This window comes from Moschus berezovskii, chromosome 20 (assembly GCF_049115385.1).
Source record: "Moschus berezovskii isolate FMDL1 chromosome 20, NW_MosBer_1.0, whole genome shotgun sequence".
NCBI lineage: Eukaryota > Metazoa > Chordata > Mammalia > Artiodactyla > Moschidae > Moschus > Moschus berezovskii.
The window spans coordinates 42,586,380-42,601,352 of NC_142479.1; the positions used below are offsets into that span (position 1 = coordinate 42,586,380).

A 14,973-nucleotide genomic window follows, 5' to 3' on the forward strand; every position below is an offset into this window, starting at 1 on the left:
ATAGGAGGTGGGGTGAGGGCTTTAATTTGGGCTCAAGTGCTAGGGAAGGGCTTCCTAAGAAGATGGCATTTGAGCAAGCAAATGCCTGATGTAAGTGAGGGAGCAAACTTCTGGCATTTAGGAGAAAAGATTGTAGACAGAGGAAGCAGCCAGAGCAAAGACACCATGGCCACGGGTGACTAGTGAGTCAGAAACAGGATGGTTGGAGCAGAGGGAGTGAAGGCAGGAGCAGTGGGAGAGAAAAACCAACATGGGAGGTTTGCCCAGGTAACCAGATAGGCTTTTGCTCCAAGTGAGATGGGACACCACTGGGGGTTTTAAGCATGGGACTGGCACAGTCTGATTTACATCTTACAAGGATACCTCTGCCTGCTGTCTTGAGAACATAGCACAGGAATCTAAGGGCAAAAGCAAGAAGATGATTTGGGAAAATGTCATGGACACCAGGTGTGAGAGTCAGTGGCCAAGGATGGTAGCAGTGCTGTTGTTCAGTCGCTCAGTCGTGTCTAACTCTGTGACCCCGTGGACTGTAGCCTACCAGGCTTCCCTGTCCTTCACCATCTCCTGGAGCTTGCTCAAACTCATGACCATTGAGTCACTGATGCCATCCAACCATCTCATCCTCTGTCACCCCCTTCTCCTCCTGTCTTCTATCTTTCCCAGCATCAGGGTCTTTTCCATGAGTCAGCTCTTTCCATCAGGTGGCCAAAGGATTGAACTTCAGCTTCAGCATCAGTCCTTCCAATGAATATTCAGGATTGATTTCCTTTAGGATTGACTGGTTTGATCTCCTTGCAGTCCTAAGGACTCTCAAGAGTCTTCTCCAGCATCACAGTTCAAAAGCCTCAATTCTTCAGCGCTCAGCCTTCTTTATGGTCCAACTCTCTCATCCATACAATACTGGAAAAACCCTAACTTCGACTATACTGACCTTTGTAAGCAAAGTGATATTTCTGCTTTTGAATACACTGTCTAGGTTTGTCATAGCTTTCTTTCCAAGGAGCAGATGTCTTATATCAACCCACTTCTGTTCTTCCAGTTCTGCCTGGAAGCAGAATTGACTACTGTTTCATTCTAGATAAGACTTGGAGCAGAGGTCAGCCAAGAAGAGATCAAGGGTGTGTGCCTTTCCTAGGGACGCCTCTCTTTTCTTAATCATCCTTTTGAGATAATCTGGTGTATTCCAAGCCCACTTCTTGCTAACTGACATGCTTTTCTTCTCAACAGTCCTCAAGTAGCATAAAAAGCTTAATCAACCCAAATTACAGGGTCTGCTTAATTCCAGGAGTTGATTTGAATATCATTGCTTCAGGAGGAGGAGAAACAAGTCTTCCTAAGGAGAGAATTTCCTATTAGAAGGACTGTTCACAAAAGCGTGTCCTTGGCAGCCCATTAATTATATTTCATTTTGACAGATCTCTTATATAGTCGTTATGTCTTAAGGGGGGTAGGAAGGTGTTGGGTGATTAATTGGTCGATAGTATATGTTAATTGCATGCTAATTAAATTTAAATTTAATTCCTATTTGGAACATTTAATTTAACTCAGGACCAGAAAATTAGAATATTCAAGCTTCTTAAAGGAACATGTCTTTCTATCTGTCACCTTCATATGTCTGTTGACACTTCCTCCTTGTTTACAAACTTGTTTTTCAAGAAAAGGGATGAGACAGTTCTTAGAGCCTCTAGCTGTAATAGTATTGGTTCTTGCAGTTCATAAATATCTAATTGGTTTATTGAAAAAAAAAAAATATATATATATATACCCTGTTACTTAGACTTGCTCTGAACAAGTTCTGTCAGGCTGGGAAAATGTACTCTTTGATTCCTTTCCTCTGGCTGGATAATTGAAGAAGCAGCTCCAGGAGAGAGTCTGTACTTAGTTTCTAGAAAGGCACTGAGATGCTCTGCTACCCCAAGGCAGGGGGGCAGGGCATCCATGATACTGGGAAATTCCCTGGGGCTGTTGTTTCTTCTCTCCCTCAGGGAAAACCCCAGGAGGGGAACACTTTGAGAACACTGTTGACAAAATATCCAGTATTTCCTCTTTTACGGTCCAGGGGTGGAAGGGGCCTCCTTCCAGTTCTGAGATGGGGAACCACATCCTTCCTCTCCTCCTCTGTCCTAGGTAGAGAAGGTGTGTGTGTGTGCTAAGTCACTTCAGTCATGTCCAACTCTTTGTGACCGTATGGACTGTAGCCCGCCAGGCTCCTCTGTCCATGGGGTTTCCCAGGCAAGAATACTGGAGTGAACTGCATGCCCTCTTCCAGGGGACGCCACACAGATGCCACGTGGGAAGTCCACCTAGAATCTGGCTGTTTGCAAATTTCCTTGAGGGTGGAGTACTAGGCCTTGGGACTTCTGTTTTTAGTTTGCAAAGAAAACCGTGGACCTCAAGTGTGGTAGAAGGAACATGGGTTTTGAAGTTTAACTGATTTGGATCTGTTCCCTGGCGCTACCTTAGACAAGTTAATTCATTCTTCTGAGTCTCAGTTCCGTCATCTGTGAAAGGGGTGATGGTTCTAGTCTTGCAGCACTGTTTTCAGGCTTCAGTGAGACCATAAATGTCTGCGCAAACCTAACACCATGCAGTCAGATGGCCGAGGCCTGGGCACTGCTGTTGCCACCCCTGCCTGGTCATCACCCGCCTCCCCCTGGTCCCGTGGATCCGCCTGCCCCTGGGAGCAGCTCTCGCGTGCATGCTGCACCGCGGCTCATCCTTGACACTGCTCTGTTCTAGAACCGGCCTCTGAGCTTTGACCCTCCTTCCCTCACTAACTGGCTCTCTCCTCAGCTGTCCTGGAGAAGCCTCTGGAAAAGAAAGCCGGCAGAAACTACGGTCCCCCAGGCAACAAGAAGCTCGTCTATTTCATTGACGACATGAACATGCCCGAGGTGGACGCCTACGGGACTGTGCAACCTCACACGGTCATCAGGCAGCACTTGGACTATGGCCACTGGTAAGCGAGCACACGGAGGGACTCGGCTGGGCGGGGGACAGGTCCGAGGCCGGTTTGTCCTGCTGGAGCTGCAGATCTGAGCTCAGCTCTGGCACCAGAGAAGGCGCTGGTCAGAGAAGTGACTGAGCTCTTATTTACGGGAAAATGCCTATCCTTTCTTCACCACTCATCTCTAAAGTTGCCTTCTTCAAGCTTCCAAAGCATGATTAACCAGGACCACTCCACCCCCCCGGGCACCTCCTGCTGTGGTTCTGTCGCACTGAGCAGGGCCTTTGATGAGAATGCCTAACATATGCCTTAAATCAGTTAATTAATATTTTAAAATTTTCATTTTAATTGGAGGATAATTGCTTTACCATATTGTGTTGGTTTCTGCCATACATCAGCATGAATCAGCCACAGATATACATATGTCTCCTTCGTCTTGAACCTCCCTCCCACCTCCCACCCCATCGTACCCCTCTAGGTTGTCACAGAGCATCTGATTTGAGCTCCCTGTGTCATACAGCGGATTCCCACTGGCTATCAGTTTTATACACGGCAATGTGTGTGTTTCCGTGTTGCTCTCTCGATTCATCCCACCCTCTCCTTCCCCAACTGTGTCCACAAGTCTGTTCTCTATGTCCGCCTTTGTCTCTCAGAGCATCTCACAGGCTCCATTGTTATCTCCTGCAACTGTATCATTTTTAATGGCAAAAGGTCTAAACTTATCAGAAAGAAAAACAAGTCAGCGATTTGAGGCAACTCTGGCTTACGATCCTACCTCACACTGAATCCAGTAAGACCTTCCTGGAAATTCTACTGCATTGCCTTCATATAGTCACCTTTCCCCTCCCAGAAATACCCACTTCATGCTTCTCCTCTCTCTCCAAGCTTGCCATCCAGCCTCCGTTGATGACCACACCCACTACCTCCGTCTCTAGCTTCCACGTCTATACAACTTACCTGCCTCCCTGTGCCTCCCCCCACCACATCTTCCCTGAGGCTTAACCACCCACCAGCATCTTTGTGTCCACTCTTTCCGCCTCTGAAATCTCACTTCACCTGTTAGTCCCTCCCAATCAGTTCCTTCCCGTCAATATTTAAACTTGCATGAATTTACCTAGTGATAGTGAAAGTCGCTCAGTCGTGTCCGACTCTTTGTGGCCCCATGGACTATGTACAGTTCATGAAATTCTCCAGGACAGAATACTGGAGTGGGTAGCCTTTCCCTTCTCCAGGGGATCTTCCCAACCCAGGGATCGAACCCAGGTCTCTCTCACTGCAGGCGGATTCTTTACCAGCTGAGCCACTAGGGAAGCCCAAGAATACTGGAGAGGGTAGCCTATCCCTTCTCCAGAGGATCTGCCCGGCCCAGGAATAGACCCAGAGTCTCTTGCATTGCAGGTGGATTCTTTACCAACTAAGCTACCTGTGTTCAAAAATATCATTTTCTGACTATTGCTCTGTCTCCCTCTGTGTTAGCAGATTCTCTCCCCAGTTTCCAATCCCTCATCTCCCACTCACTCCTCCAGCCACAATGATTAGATTTCTGTTTCCTCCACTTTACTGCTCTTACTCAAAGAACTGTATCTTTATTGTGACGTCCAGCAGACCCCATTGGGTCACCATCTTTCTTCTTTTCCGTACACACTTGATGTCGTTGACTGCTCTGTCCTTCTGGAAATCCTGGCTTTCTGGGTACCACACACCCTTGATTTCCTCCTACATCTTTGACCATCTTTGTGATCTCTTCTTCCTGTTCTACTTCCACAGACATGGTATCCCTTAGGAATTTGTCCTCAGCTCTTTTATCTTCTCGATTTCTACCAATGGGTCTGGTCTGTTTTTAACCTCTCAAACACATGAGTGACTGGGCACATCCCAGCTCACTCTCACAACACGCTGCCCTGCCTGAGCCCTCACTCATCTCTCACCTGCAGCTTCTGACCGTTCCAGGTACGATCGAAACAAACTGTCCCTGAAGGAGGTCATGAATGTCCAGTATGTGTCCTGTATGAACCCCACCGCGGGCAGCTTCACCATCAACCCCCGGCTTCAGGTATGGGGGGAACTGTGACCTTGGAGTCCTAAACATCACCTTCCAGACCAGATGTTACTGGTCTCTGTGGGATAATTGGGTCTCCACCCATCCAGTCTCTTTACATGGTAAATCATACAGGATGTGGACTTGCGTCTCCAGGGAGACAAAAAAACACCTCAACCCAGACCCCCTGAAGCTTTTCTTTTCTTTTTTTTATAATTAACTTTCATTGGAGCATAGTTGATTTGCAGTGTTGTGTTAGTTTCTGCTGTACAGCAAAGTGAATCAATTATATGTGTATACACACACACACACACATCCACTCTTTTTAAATTCTGTTCTCATATAGGTCATTACTTTTGGAGAAGGCAATGGCAAGCCACTCCAGTACTCTCGCCTAGAAAATCCCATGGACGGACAAGCCTGGTGGGCTGCATGCAGTCCATGGGGTCACTCAGTCAGAGACGACTGAGTGACCTCACTTTCACTTTTCACTTTCACGCATTGGAGAAGGAAATGGCGACCCACTCCAGTGTTCTTGCCTGGAGAGTCCCAGGGACGGGGGAGCCTGGTGGGCTTCCGTCTATGGGGTCGCACCGAGTCGGACATGACTAAAGCGACTTAGCAATAGGTCATTACAGAGTATTGAGTAGATTTCCCTGTGCTATACAGTAGGTTCTTATTATCTGTTTTATATATTGGAGAGTGTGTATGTCAATCCCAATCTTCCAATTTATACCTCCCTCCCGTTCCCCCCTTGGTAACCATGAGTTTGTTTTCTACATCTATGACTCTTATTTCTGTTTTGTAAATAAGTTCATTTGCACCACTCTTAAAGAAGCTTTTCGAGCCAGATGGAATCGTAGGGTTAGTCTAATTCAACTTGGCCTTCAGAATGAGAGAACTTCAGAGAGGTGAATGACCCTCCCAAGGTCACGTGCATTCTCAGCATCACAATCAGATTTGGACCCAGAGTCCAGGTTCCCTTCTCTTCCTGCCACACTGCCACATGCCATGCTGACATCTTTGACCAGAGGCCCAAAGCCCTTCATTCATTCTAGGCTCAACTAAGTTTGGGTTTAATGTGAGAAGTGTGGCCAGAACGTAGAATTCAAAGCCCTTCTAAGAATTCTTGACCACCGTATCCAAATCCAGAAGAAGTGATTTCTGTTCTGTGACCATGGAGGGTAACTCGTGGCCTCCTCCCTGTGGCTCTGTTTTCCCGAGCAGCGTCACTTCAGTGTGTTCACCCTCTCCTTCCCGGGAGCAGACGCCCTGTCCTCCATCTACAGCACCATCCTGACTCAGCACCTCAGGCTGGGGAGCTTCCCTGCAGCGCTGCACGAGAGCGTCCCCCAGCTGCTCCATCTGGCCCTCACCTTCCACCAGAAAATCGCCACCACGTTCCTTCCCACAGCGATCAAATTCCACTACATCTTCAATCTTAGGGACTTCGCCAACATTTTCCAGGTGAGTCTGTCCTCTCCGAGACACCTTTGGAGGCTTGACAATGACCACCCTGTTCCCTCCATCCTTGGCCAAACTCTTCGACAAAGGCAGGGTTCTTATGGAGTGATAAACGTGTAAGTAAACAGAGTGCCGTGGGATCTGTGTGGGTCTATTCAACAGAACAGAGTTCTGGGGCTTCCCTGGTGACTCAGTGATAAAGAATCCACCTGCCATTGCAGGAGACATGCATTCGATCCCTGGTCTGGGAAGATCCCACATGCCTCAGAGCAGCTGAGCCCATGCTCCACAAGTATTGAGCCCAGGAGCCACAACTACTAAAGGCTGAGTGCCGTACAGGCTGTGCTCCAAAATGAGAGGAACCACCGCAGTGAGAAGCCCAGGTGCCTCTTCTAAAGAGTAGCTGCTACTCTGCCACTGAAGAAAAAGCCCTTGTAGTGACCGACATCCAGCACAGCCAAAAGTTTTTAAAATATAGAGTTCTGTTAGTCGACTGAATTACTTCTCAGTAAGCCGGATGCATTTTTTGAGTTGGTTCCTTCAAGCTGAATATGGCTCAGCATTTCAAAGATAATGTTATGTAATGATTTTAGCCTAGGAAAAGAGAGTGGCACAGAAGAAAGATAAAAAATATTTTGCAGGCCCTGCTGGTCCACCCATCTTTCTTGAGATGCAAGAGAACATCCCCCAGACCATGCAGGAGAGCTCTACTTCCCGTAGAAGCCATGTGGTGCTACTCCTAAGACACCATCCTCCAGCCCCTGGGGTACCTCAGTCCCAAAAACTCTGGGTTCTTTCCCAGGTCAAAACCATTTCAGAATAGTGATGCTCTTCTAACTAGGGATGGCCTGTGTCTACCTGGTGCTTCCACTTGCTTGGCCCCTCACTATCAAAACCTCCAGAGGGCATTGCAGCAAACCCGGCCCCTTCTTCCCCTTGCTCAGGGAACCCATCCTCACATCATGGGTCCATAACCCTCCCATCCTGAAGGAGAATCTGTAGAAACTACTTCTCAGAGGGACCCCTTTCCAGGACAGCTCTGAGCCATTTTTGAGGGAAAGTGCCTTTTATACCAATCAGAGGGCACACCTGTAGGAAATGTCAACTTGACCAGGGAGCAAGGCTTGACCCTCCATGGGGAGCACATTGATAATTACCCAGGGTGACGAGCCAACTCATTGGAAAAGACCCTGATGCTAGAAAGGACTGAAGGCAAAAGGAGAAGTGGGTGGCAGAGTATGAGATGGTTAGATAGCATCACCAACTCAGTGGACATGAATTTGAGCAAACTCCAGGAGACAGTGGAGGACAAGAGAGCCTGGCAGTCTATAGTCTATGAGGTTCCAAAGAGATGGATGTGACTTAGTGACTGAGCAACAGCAATACTCAGGGCACTACCTGTGCAGGTAGGACCCTGGGAAACCTCAGACTAGCAAAGGTCCAGACACTGAGGCCATAGGACTTGTGGGTTCCATGGTCATAAGGAGCAGAACCCCACTAACATTAGTTCAGTGATCTGAGAGCAGCGTTCCCAAAAGGCTCACCCAGAGGGTGGACCACTGAGCCCCACAGCCAGGCCAAGTCTCTGAGAGCACGTGTGAGCTGACCCAGAATGGAGCTCCTGGGTCAGGTGCCTCCAAACATTCACTTATTAACTTATAAGTGAGGAAACAGTCCACAGAGCTTACACCGACTTGCCTAAGAGCACACAGCCAGCCAGGGAAGGAACTGGACTAGAACCTAGGTCTTCAGGTCCCCCTTCCACCATGCCATTCTGTCCTCATCCATCCTTTTGATGAAATAGCCTAAGACGGTTAAGGCAACAAGAAGACTCAGCTCCGTGGCCCTCAGACCTGGACAGAGGCAATGTTTGTGCATCTCCACCCTCATCTCCCATTTATCAAGTATTAATTGAGAAAGACTTTTTAAAATTTAATTTATTTATGTATTTAGTATTGGCTGCTCTGGGTCTTCATGGCTGCACTCAGGCTTTCTCTCGTGGTGGCAAGCAGGGGCTACTCTCTCTTATGGTCCATGGTCTTCTGATTGCAGTGGCTTCTCTGGTTGCTGAGCATAGGCTCAGTAGTTGTAGCGCACGGGCTTAGTTGCCCCACAGCACGGGGGCTCTTTCTGGACCAAGGATTGAACTTGTGTCTTGTGCTTTGGTAGGTGGATTCTTAACCACTGGACTACCAAGGAAGCCACCTTTTTTTCCTTTTTTTTTGAAATCACACAAACCATCTCTTAAATCTCCCTGAAGCGGGATGAGACACAGGTGTCACCGTCTGCATTTTCCAAATGAACAAAAAGGAGTTAAGTCATTAGATCAAATCCCCATTGCTCATAGCAGCACAATGAAAGGGGAAAGAAGCAGCAGGTCTCCTTCACACGATGCACTGAGCCGGCTCCTGCCTGGACAGCACCTTGTCACCTGTGCGACCTGAAGTTCATACTCACGACAGTCCTTTGGGATACACATTATTATCCCAATTTAACAGAGGCTGGGAGAAGTTGCCAGCTCATAGATGACAGTGTGAGTGCTGGGGAGGTGGAAAAGTACACACAGTGTTGGTAAAATAACAAGTAGGCAGGAACAGGCCTTGTAGATATCACCCAAGCCACAAGATTGGGGAGGGAACTTTGAGATCGGGGAGGGAACTTTGAGATCAGAGAGGATCTTTGTGAAAGGTCCCACTTCAGTCTGTAATAAAGCTGGCATTTATTGAGCCAGTCCTATGCCCTCTGCATCTATTAGCTAATGATTTAATCCTCAAGACAACCATTTCAGGTGCAACACTGATGACTTCCAATTTGGAAATGACAAAACTGTGTCACAGACAAGTCAGTAGCTCAAGTATGTTCGCATAACTGCCAAGCAGAAGCCTCGTACCCCAGATGAGTGGGGGGTTCAGCTCTCTTGTGTGGGGATTCAGGCTGCCAAGGTATCCTGAGGAAGGAGGGTCCCAGTCCAGCCTGTGTTAGGTCCTCCCTAGTCAGGGAGGAACTAGGAGGAGAGGTATGGTGTGGGGCTAAGTCTGTTTCTTTTCCAGACTCAGCCAGCCTGAGTAGCAACCCTTGGGCTCTGTGTCCCAGCCTGACCTCTGCAGCCTGCCAGCTGTCAGCTCCCAGCCCCAAATGTGGGAAGGGCACCCCCACTGAGGAACCTGCCTCCGTCCATCCACCCAGCCCCTCACCCTCCTCCAGAACAGAGTTTTGAGCTCACAGCTTGGCTACAGCCACCCCCTCCCGCACCTTTCCCAGCCTGCTTGCCTAAAGGCCTGACAGGAGAGCTGTAAGGAGGGTTGAATGCCCCCAAGGAGACAAGTGCTGTCTGGAGAACACGCCGTTTTCCTCCATCCAGCTTGATCCAAGTTTCCATCATTCAACCCTTCTCTGCGCTTCACTCACTCTGTCCAGGATCCGGACGTCAGGACAGAACTTGATCATGCTCTGAGCAGAAATCATTAAGCATTCCCATCTCAGTGCTACACAAAACTGTCTGAGTTGGTGCAAAGTTTGCCCTTGACACGCTCTCATCGACTCAGCCCTTAATTGTCAGTCAGCCTGAGCATCTGGCTGTAACGGGGCTTGTAAACTTCAGCTGACGGCTCTCCTCACTCCCAGAGTCAGCACTGGTGGCAGGGCTCCTTCTCCACCGTCCACACCTCACACAGGGCTGGTACCCAGGAGATCCAGGAAGCAGACAGGGGCTGAGATGTATGTGTGGGAAGGGCCAAAGGGACCTAATGAGATTTCTTTCTTTCTCTAAAATAAACTTTTTTTAAAGTCTCACATCCAAGTCGAAAAGCACCAAAGTCATGAACACACAGCTCAGTTAATTGTCACAAAGTCATCACAGCTACGTAACCATAACTCAAGTCAAGAACTGCTTTCCCAATAAATACATTTAAAAAAAAAACAAAAATGTTCCCAGCATCCCTGAAACCCCTCGTTTTTCTTTCTTCTGTTCACTCTTGAAAAAAAAAAAGAAGCTTTTCCTTTAATTGTACTTGCCTGTTTACCTGGCTGCATTGGGTCTTTGTTGCTGCATGCAGGCTTTCTCTAGTTGTGGTGCAGTGACTTCTCATTGTGGCGGCTCCTCTTGTTGCAGTTCGTGAGCTCCAAGCTGTGCAGGCTTCAGTAATTGTGGCTCTTGCACTCTTGAGCATGGGGTCAGTAGTTGTGGCAAAACGCCTTAGTTGACCCATGACATGTGGGATCTTCCCAGACCAGAGACAGACCTGCGTCTCCTGCTTTGGCAGATGGATTCTTAACCACTGGGACACCAGGGAAGCCCTCCACTCACTCTTTTCTCCTCCTCTCAGAGCTAAAATACTGTCTGAACTTCTAACCCCGTACATTATTTCAGCCTATTTTGGACTTTATGTCAGTTCAGTTCAGTTCAGTTCAGTCGCTCAGTCGCGTCCGACTCTCCGTGACCCCATGAATCACAGCACGCCAGGCCTCCCTGTCCATCACCAACTCCCAGAGTACACTCAAACTCATGTCCACAGAGTCGGCGATGCCATCCAGCCATCTCATTCTCCGTCGTCTCCTTCTCCTCCCGCCCCCAACCTTTCCCAGCATCAGAGTCTTTTCCAGTGAGTTAATTCGTCGCATGAGGTGGCCAAAGTATTGGAGTTTCAGCTTTAGCATCAGTCCCTCCAATTATGGTAAATATGATTGTGTTCCTTTGTTCAATATTGTGTTTGCACCTGTATACATAATCATGCCATTGGTAAAAATGAATCATAGTAACAGTTTCTTTCTTTCTGACCCTTAAATCTTCCCATTGCTTTTTCTTACCTGCTACTGCAAGGAAGAGATGCTGTAAGAGTGGCCTTTCACAGCATTCCTAATTTTAAGGGAAAATCTTTACAATAGTTGGCTGTTAAGTGTGATGCTCACTATAGATTTTCATGGATGCTCTTTACCAGTTTAAGAAAATTTCCTTCAGTTTATAGTTTACTAAGAGTTTTTTTTATCATGAATATATGTTGAAACTTAAATGATTTTTCTGTATCTGTTGAAATCACTGTATGTATTTTTTTCTCCTTTTTTTCTGGAAATGGGATAAATTACGTTGATTATTTTTGAGTAATCAACCCAGCTTAGTTGTTAACATGGTGAACTTACTTTATTTTCTGGATTCCATTCACTATTTTTTTCTCTCTAATGTTTGCACCTGTGTAAATATGATTTTCCTATCATTTTTCTTTCTTCCAGTGTTCTAAGGTTATGAAGTCCTCATAAAATGCGTTGGGAATTGTTTCCTCTGTTTCTACTCTCAGGAAGATTTTTTAAGACACTGTATTGTTCCTTCCTTAAATGTCAGAAGAATTTAATGATGAAACCATCTGGAGTTTTTTTGGGAAAGATTTTCCACTAGAAATTCCATTTTTTAACTACATATCAGGCAATTCACATTTTCTACTTCTCTTCGCATCAGTTCTGGTCAGATGTCAGTGTCATCAGCTTCTAATTTATTAGCATAAAATTGTTTATAGTATCCTGTTGTTATCTTTTAAGTATCTGTTTTATCTGACATGTGCTCTATTTTTTTGTTCTGGCGATTGATTGTGTGTACCTTCTCTGTTTTTCTCTTTTTATCTTCAATCAGACCTGCTAGAGAGTAGGGCTAATTGTGCTAGTCTTTTCAAAAGAAACTGAAAAAGAGAAGTATGTCGATATTATGTGGTTGACTTTATTGGTTATCTCTATTTGATACATTTTTATATACAAATTTATTAAAATTTGCCCTTTTCTTTGTAATCTCTTTCGTCCTACTTACTCTAGGATCGGGGTGAGTTTGTTCTTGTTCTTCTATCTGCTTGACATGGCTGCTTAGATCATTAATTGTCAGCCTTTCACCTCCTGTTAGGACCAGATCTTCATGCCATGCACGTGACTCTGAGCATCATTCTGTCTGTAGCGAAAGTGTTAGTTGCTCAGTTGTGTCTTGACTCTGTGACACCATGGACTGTAGTCCACCAGGCTCCTCTGTCCATGGATTTCTCCAGGAAGAATACTGGAGTGGGTAGCCTTTCCCTTCTCCAGGGGAATCTTCCCAACCCAGGGATCGAACCCAAGTCTCCCTCATTGCAGGCAGATTCTTTACTATCTGAGCCACTGGGGAAGCCCATTCTGTCTGTAATGACGTACAATTAAAGGACTCCTTTTCTTGTAAGGCAAGACAGAAATCAGTGAGGGCAAACAAGGCATCGGTGAGTTTTAAGTTATAGGATTTGAAGTTGTCAAGAGGCTCCGATCTCAGTGGTCTCCATTTTTCCATAAAGAAGGTTGGAGCATTGTCTAATAGTAATGGGGAAGTGACAGAAATTTGAAAAGAATAGTAAACATTTAGAATAACCTCTGAGGTATATAGGAAGGAGAACTTACTAGAGATGAATAACTAGATTGCTGACCTGTAAAAGTTAGCTGTATTCCTTCCAGTCCTCTGTTGTCCTTCTGATTTGAATTAAGTCATCACCCAGATTAGCTTTCAAAATGGCACTTGTAGAGTTGAAATACAGCAGAGAAGCCACCTCACCCATTTCTGTGGTGATTTGGTAAATAGTGGTTGAAATTCCAGGATCTCATGTCAGGCAGACCTGGCTTCAAAGCTGTGTGGTTTTGAACTAAGGCCACTTATTACCCTATACCATAGAGCACACTTTCTTTCTTTCTGAATCGCACTCTTCACCTTATGCTGAATGATTATTGTAAAAATTACTTTGTAGGTTCATCACGGTGGTTAAATGAGCTTTGTCTGGCAGAACATCTAGTTCAGTGCCTGTTGCATAACTGGCTTGCATCAACAGTAACTGTTGAAGTTTTAAGTTGCTATTCATGTTATTTTTGTTGCTGTTTATTCTCCTTACAGGGTATTCTCTTCTCCTCCGTGGAATGTGTCAAGTCCACACAGGACCTAGTAAATCTCTATCTGCACGAATCAAATCGGGTTTATCGGGATAAGATGGTGGAAGAGAAGGACCTTGATCTTTTTGATAAGATCCAGGTAGACATGGTCAAGAAAATTTTTGATGTGAGTATTGCCCTGTGAATTTCTGCTTACATCTGAAGAATGGTGATTATGCAAGGATCACCCAAATGATAAAAATCTAGCCCTTAAATTGAATAAAATCATATTTAGATAAAGAAAGAAAGTCTGTGCTTAGTGTGACAAAGTGGAAAATTCTGGGGCAAGAAGATACAAATTAACCATAGAATCTCAGCATTGTGAGGTCTGTGAAGACCATCTGACCATATCCTTGTCCTTTCCTCAAATTGGTCATCCCAGATGACACACCAGCATCCTTGGAAATTCAGTCTCGTCTCGGCAGAGCCGGCCACTTTGGAACTGCTATTGGCTGGAAATTTGGAATAAGTTTGGAACATTTGGAACAACTCTAGAGACTGAAGATTTATTTAAACAGTGATTTAAAATTTGTTTCCTGGGTTATGCCTCTGCTGTTGAACAGCATGCTGATCACCCCCTTCCCAAGGGATTCCTCTAGTCTGGACCTTAGAAGGAAAGAGTGGCAGGTGGGAACAATTGCTCTTGCTGGCATAAACTCCTCCTGATGCATTAGAAAGCCTGTCCTTTCTTGGACTCACTTTCATAACTATCTCCACCTCTCAAAATCTCAAATATTTGGGTTTGGATAAGTAAACAATTCCTTTCTGGATTAAAAAAGAATAGCTGTCCCTTTGAAACTTCAAGGATAGCTTGGTAGTGACGAGATAAAGACTCCCTATCTTTTAAGTCAGCTGTTGTACTGGGTATTTTATTTTCTTATACATAATAAGGTCTGTCTCCACTTTGTGTGGAACCAGACCCAAGAGTTGGTCAGGAGGGTCCTTGCCCATGTGTCTCATCACCAGGACCTCGAAGAAACTGTGGAACAGAACCTAAGCCTGAACGTGTATTGCCATTTTGCACATGGTATCGGGGAGCCCAAGTACATGCCTGTCCAGTCGTGGGAACTTCTGACCCAGACACTGGTGGAGGCCCTGGAGAACCACAACGAAGTCAACATGGTGATGGACCTGGTGCTCTTCGAGGACGCCGTGCGCCATGTGTAAGCGTGCTTCTCTTCTCGCCTTTCTTCAGCTATCTCCCCTTCCCAGTGTCAGGTCTCACTGGGGCATTTGAGGACGCCTTGATAAAATCGGGAAAGCAGCGACTGCTTCTGCCATGAAGGTCAAGATGGCAGCTGGTAGAGCAGCTTCTGCCACTGACCTTGGGGGACAGTGTCGTGTTAAACTCTGGAGGAACGGGATTTGTTCACATGGTAGCCATTTACAATCCTGGTCCTGACCACAGTGACACCAGGGGAGAATACTGCTGCTGCTGCTGCTGCTAAGTCACTTCAGTCGTGTCCGACTCTGTGCGACCCCATAGACGGCAGCCCACCAGGTTCTGCCATCCCTGGGATTCTCCAAGCAAGAACACTGCAGGGTTGCCATTTCCTTCTCCAATGCATGAAAGTGAAAAGTGAAAGTGAAATCGCTCATTCATGTC

The 14,973-nt window shown here is 46.3% G+C and overlaps 1 protein-coding gene across 5 annotated transcripts in view; it reads left to right on the top strand.

Moving 5' to 3' along the window:
• The window catches only part of DNAH9 (dynein axonemal heavy chain 9), a 297,242-nt gene that overhangs the window by 155,284 nt on the left and 126,985 nt on the right, over positions 1-14,973 (top strand). For 4 of the 5 annotated variants that reach the window (XM_088828905.1, XM_088828906.1, XM_055407299.2 and 1 more), the window contains exons 39-43: positions 2,794-2,959; positions 4,898-5,000; positions 6,213-6,452; positions 13,333-13,494; positions 14,334-14,530. In XM_088828905.1, the coding sequence (XP_088685031.1) occupies positions 2,794-2,959; positions 4,898-5,000; positions 6,213-6,452; positions 13,333-13,494; positions 14,334-14,530 (868 nt within the window). Of the gene's footprint in view, positions 1-2,793; positions 2,960-4,881; positions 5,001-6,212; positions 6,453-13,332; positions 13,495-14,333; positions 14,531-14,973 lie in introns of those variants that run through there. The other variant, XM_088828908.1, reaches the window with a different exon arrangement.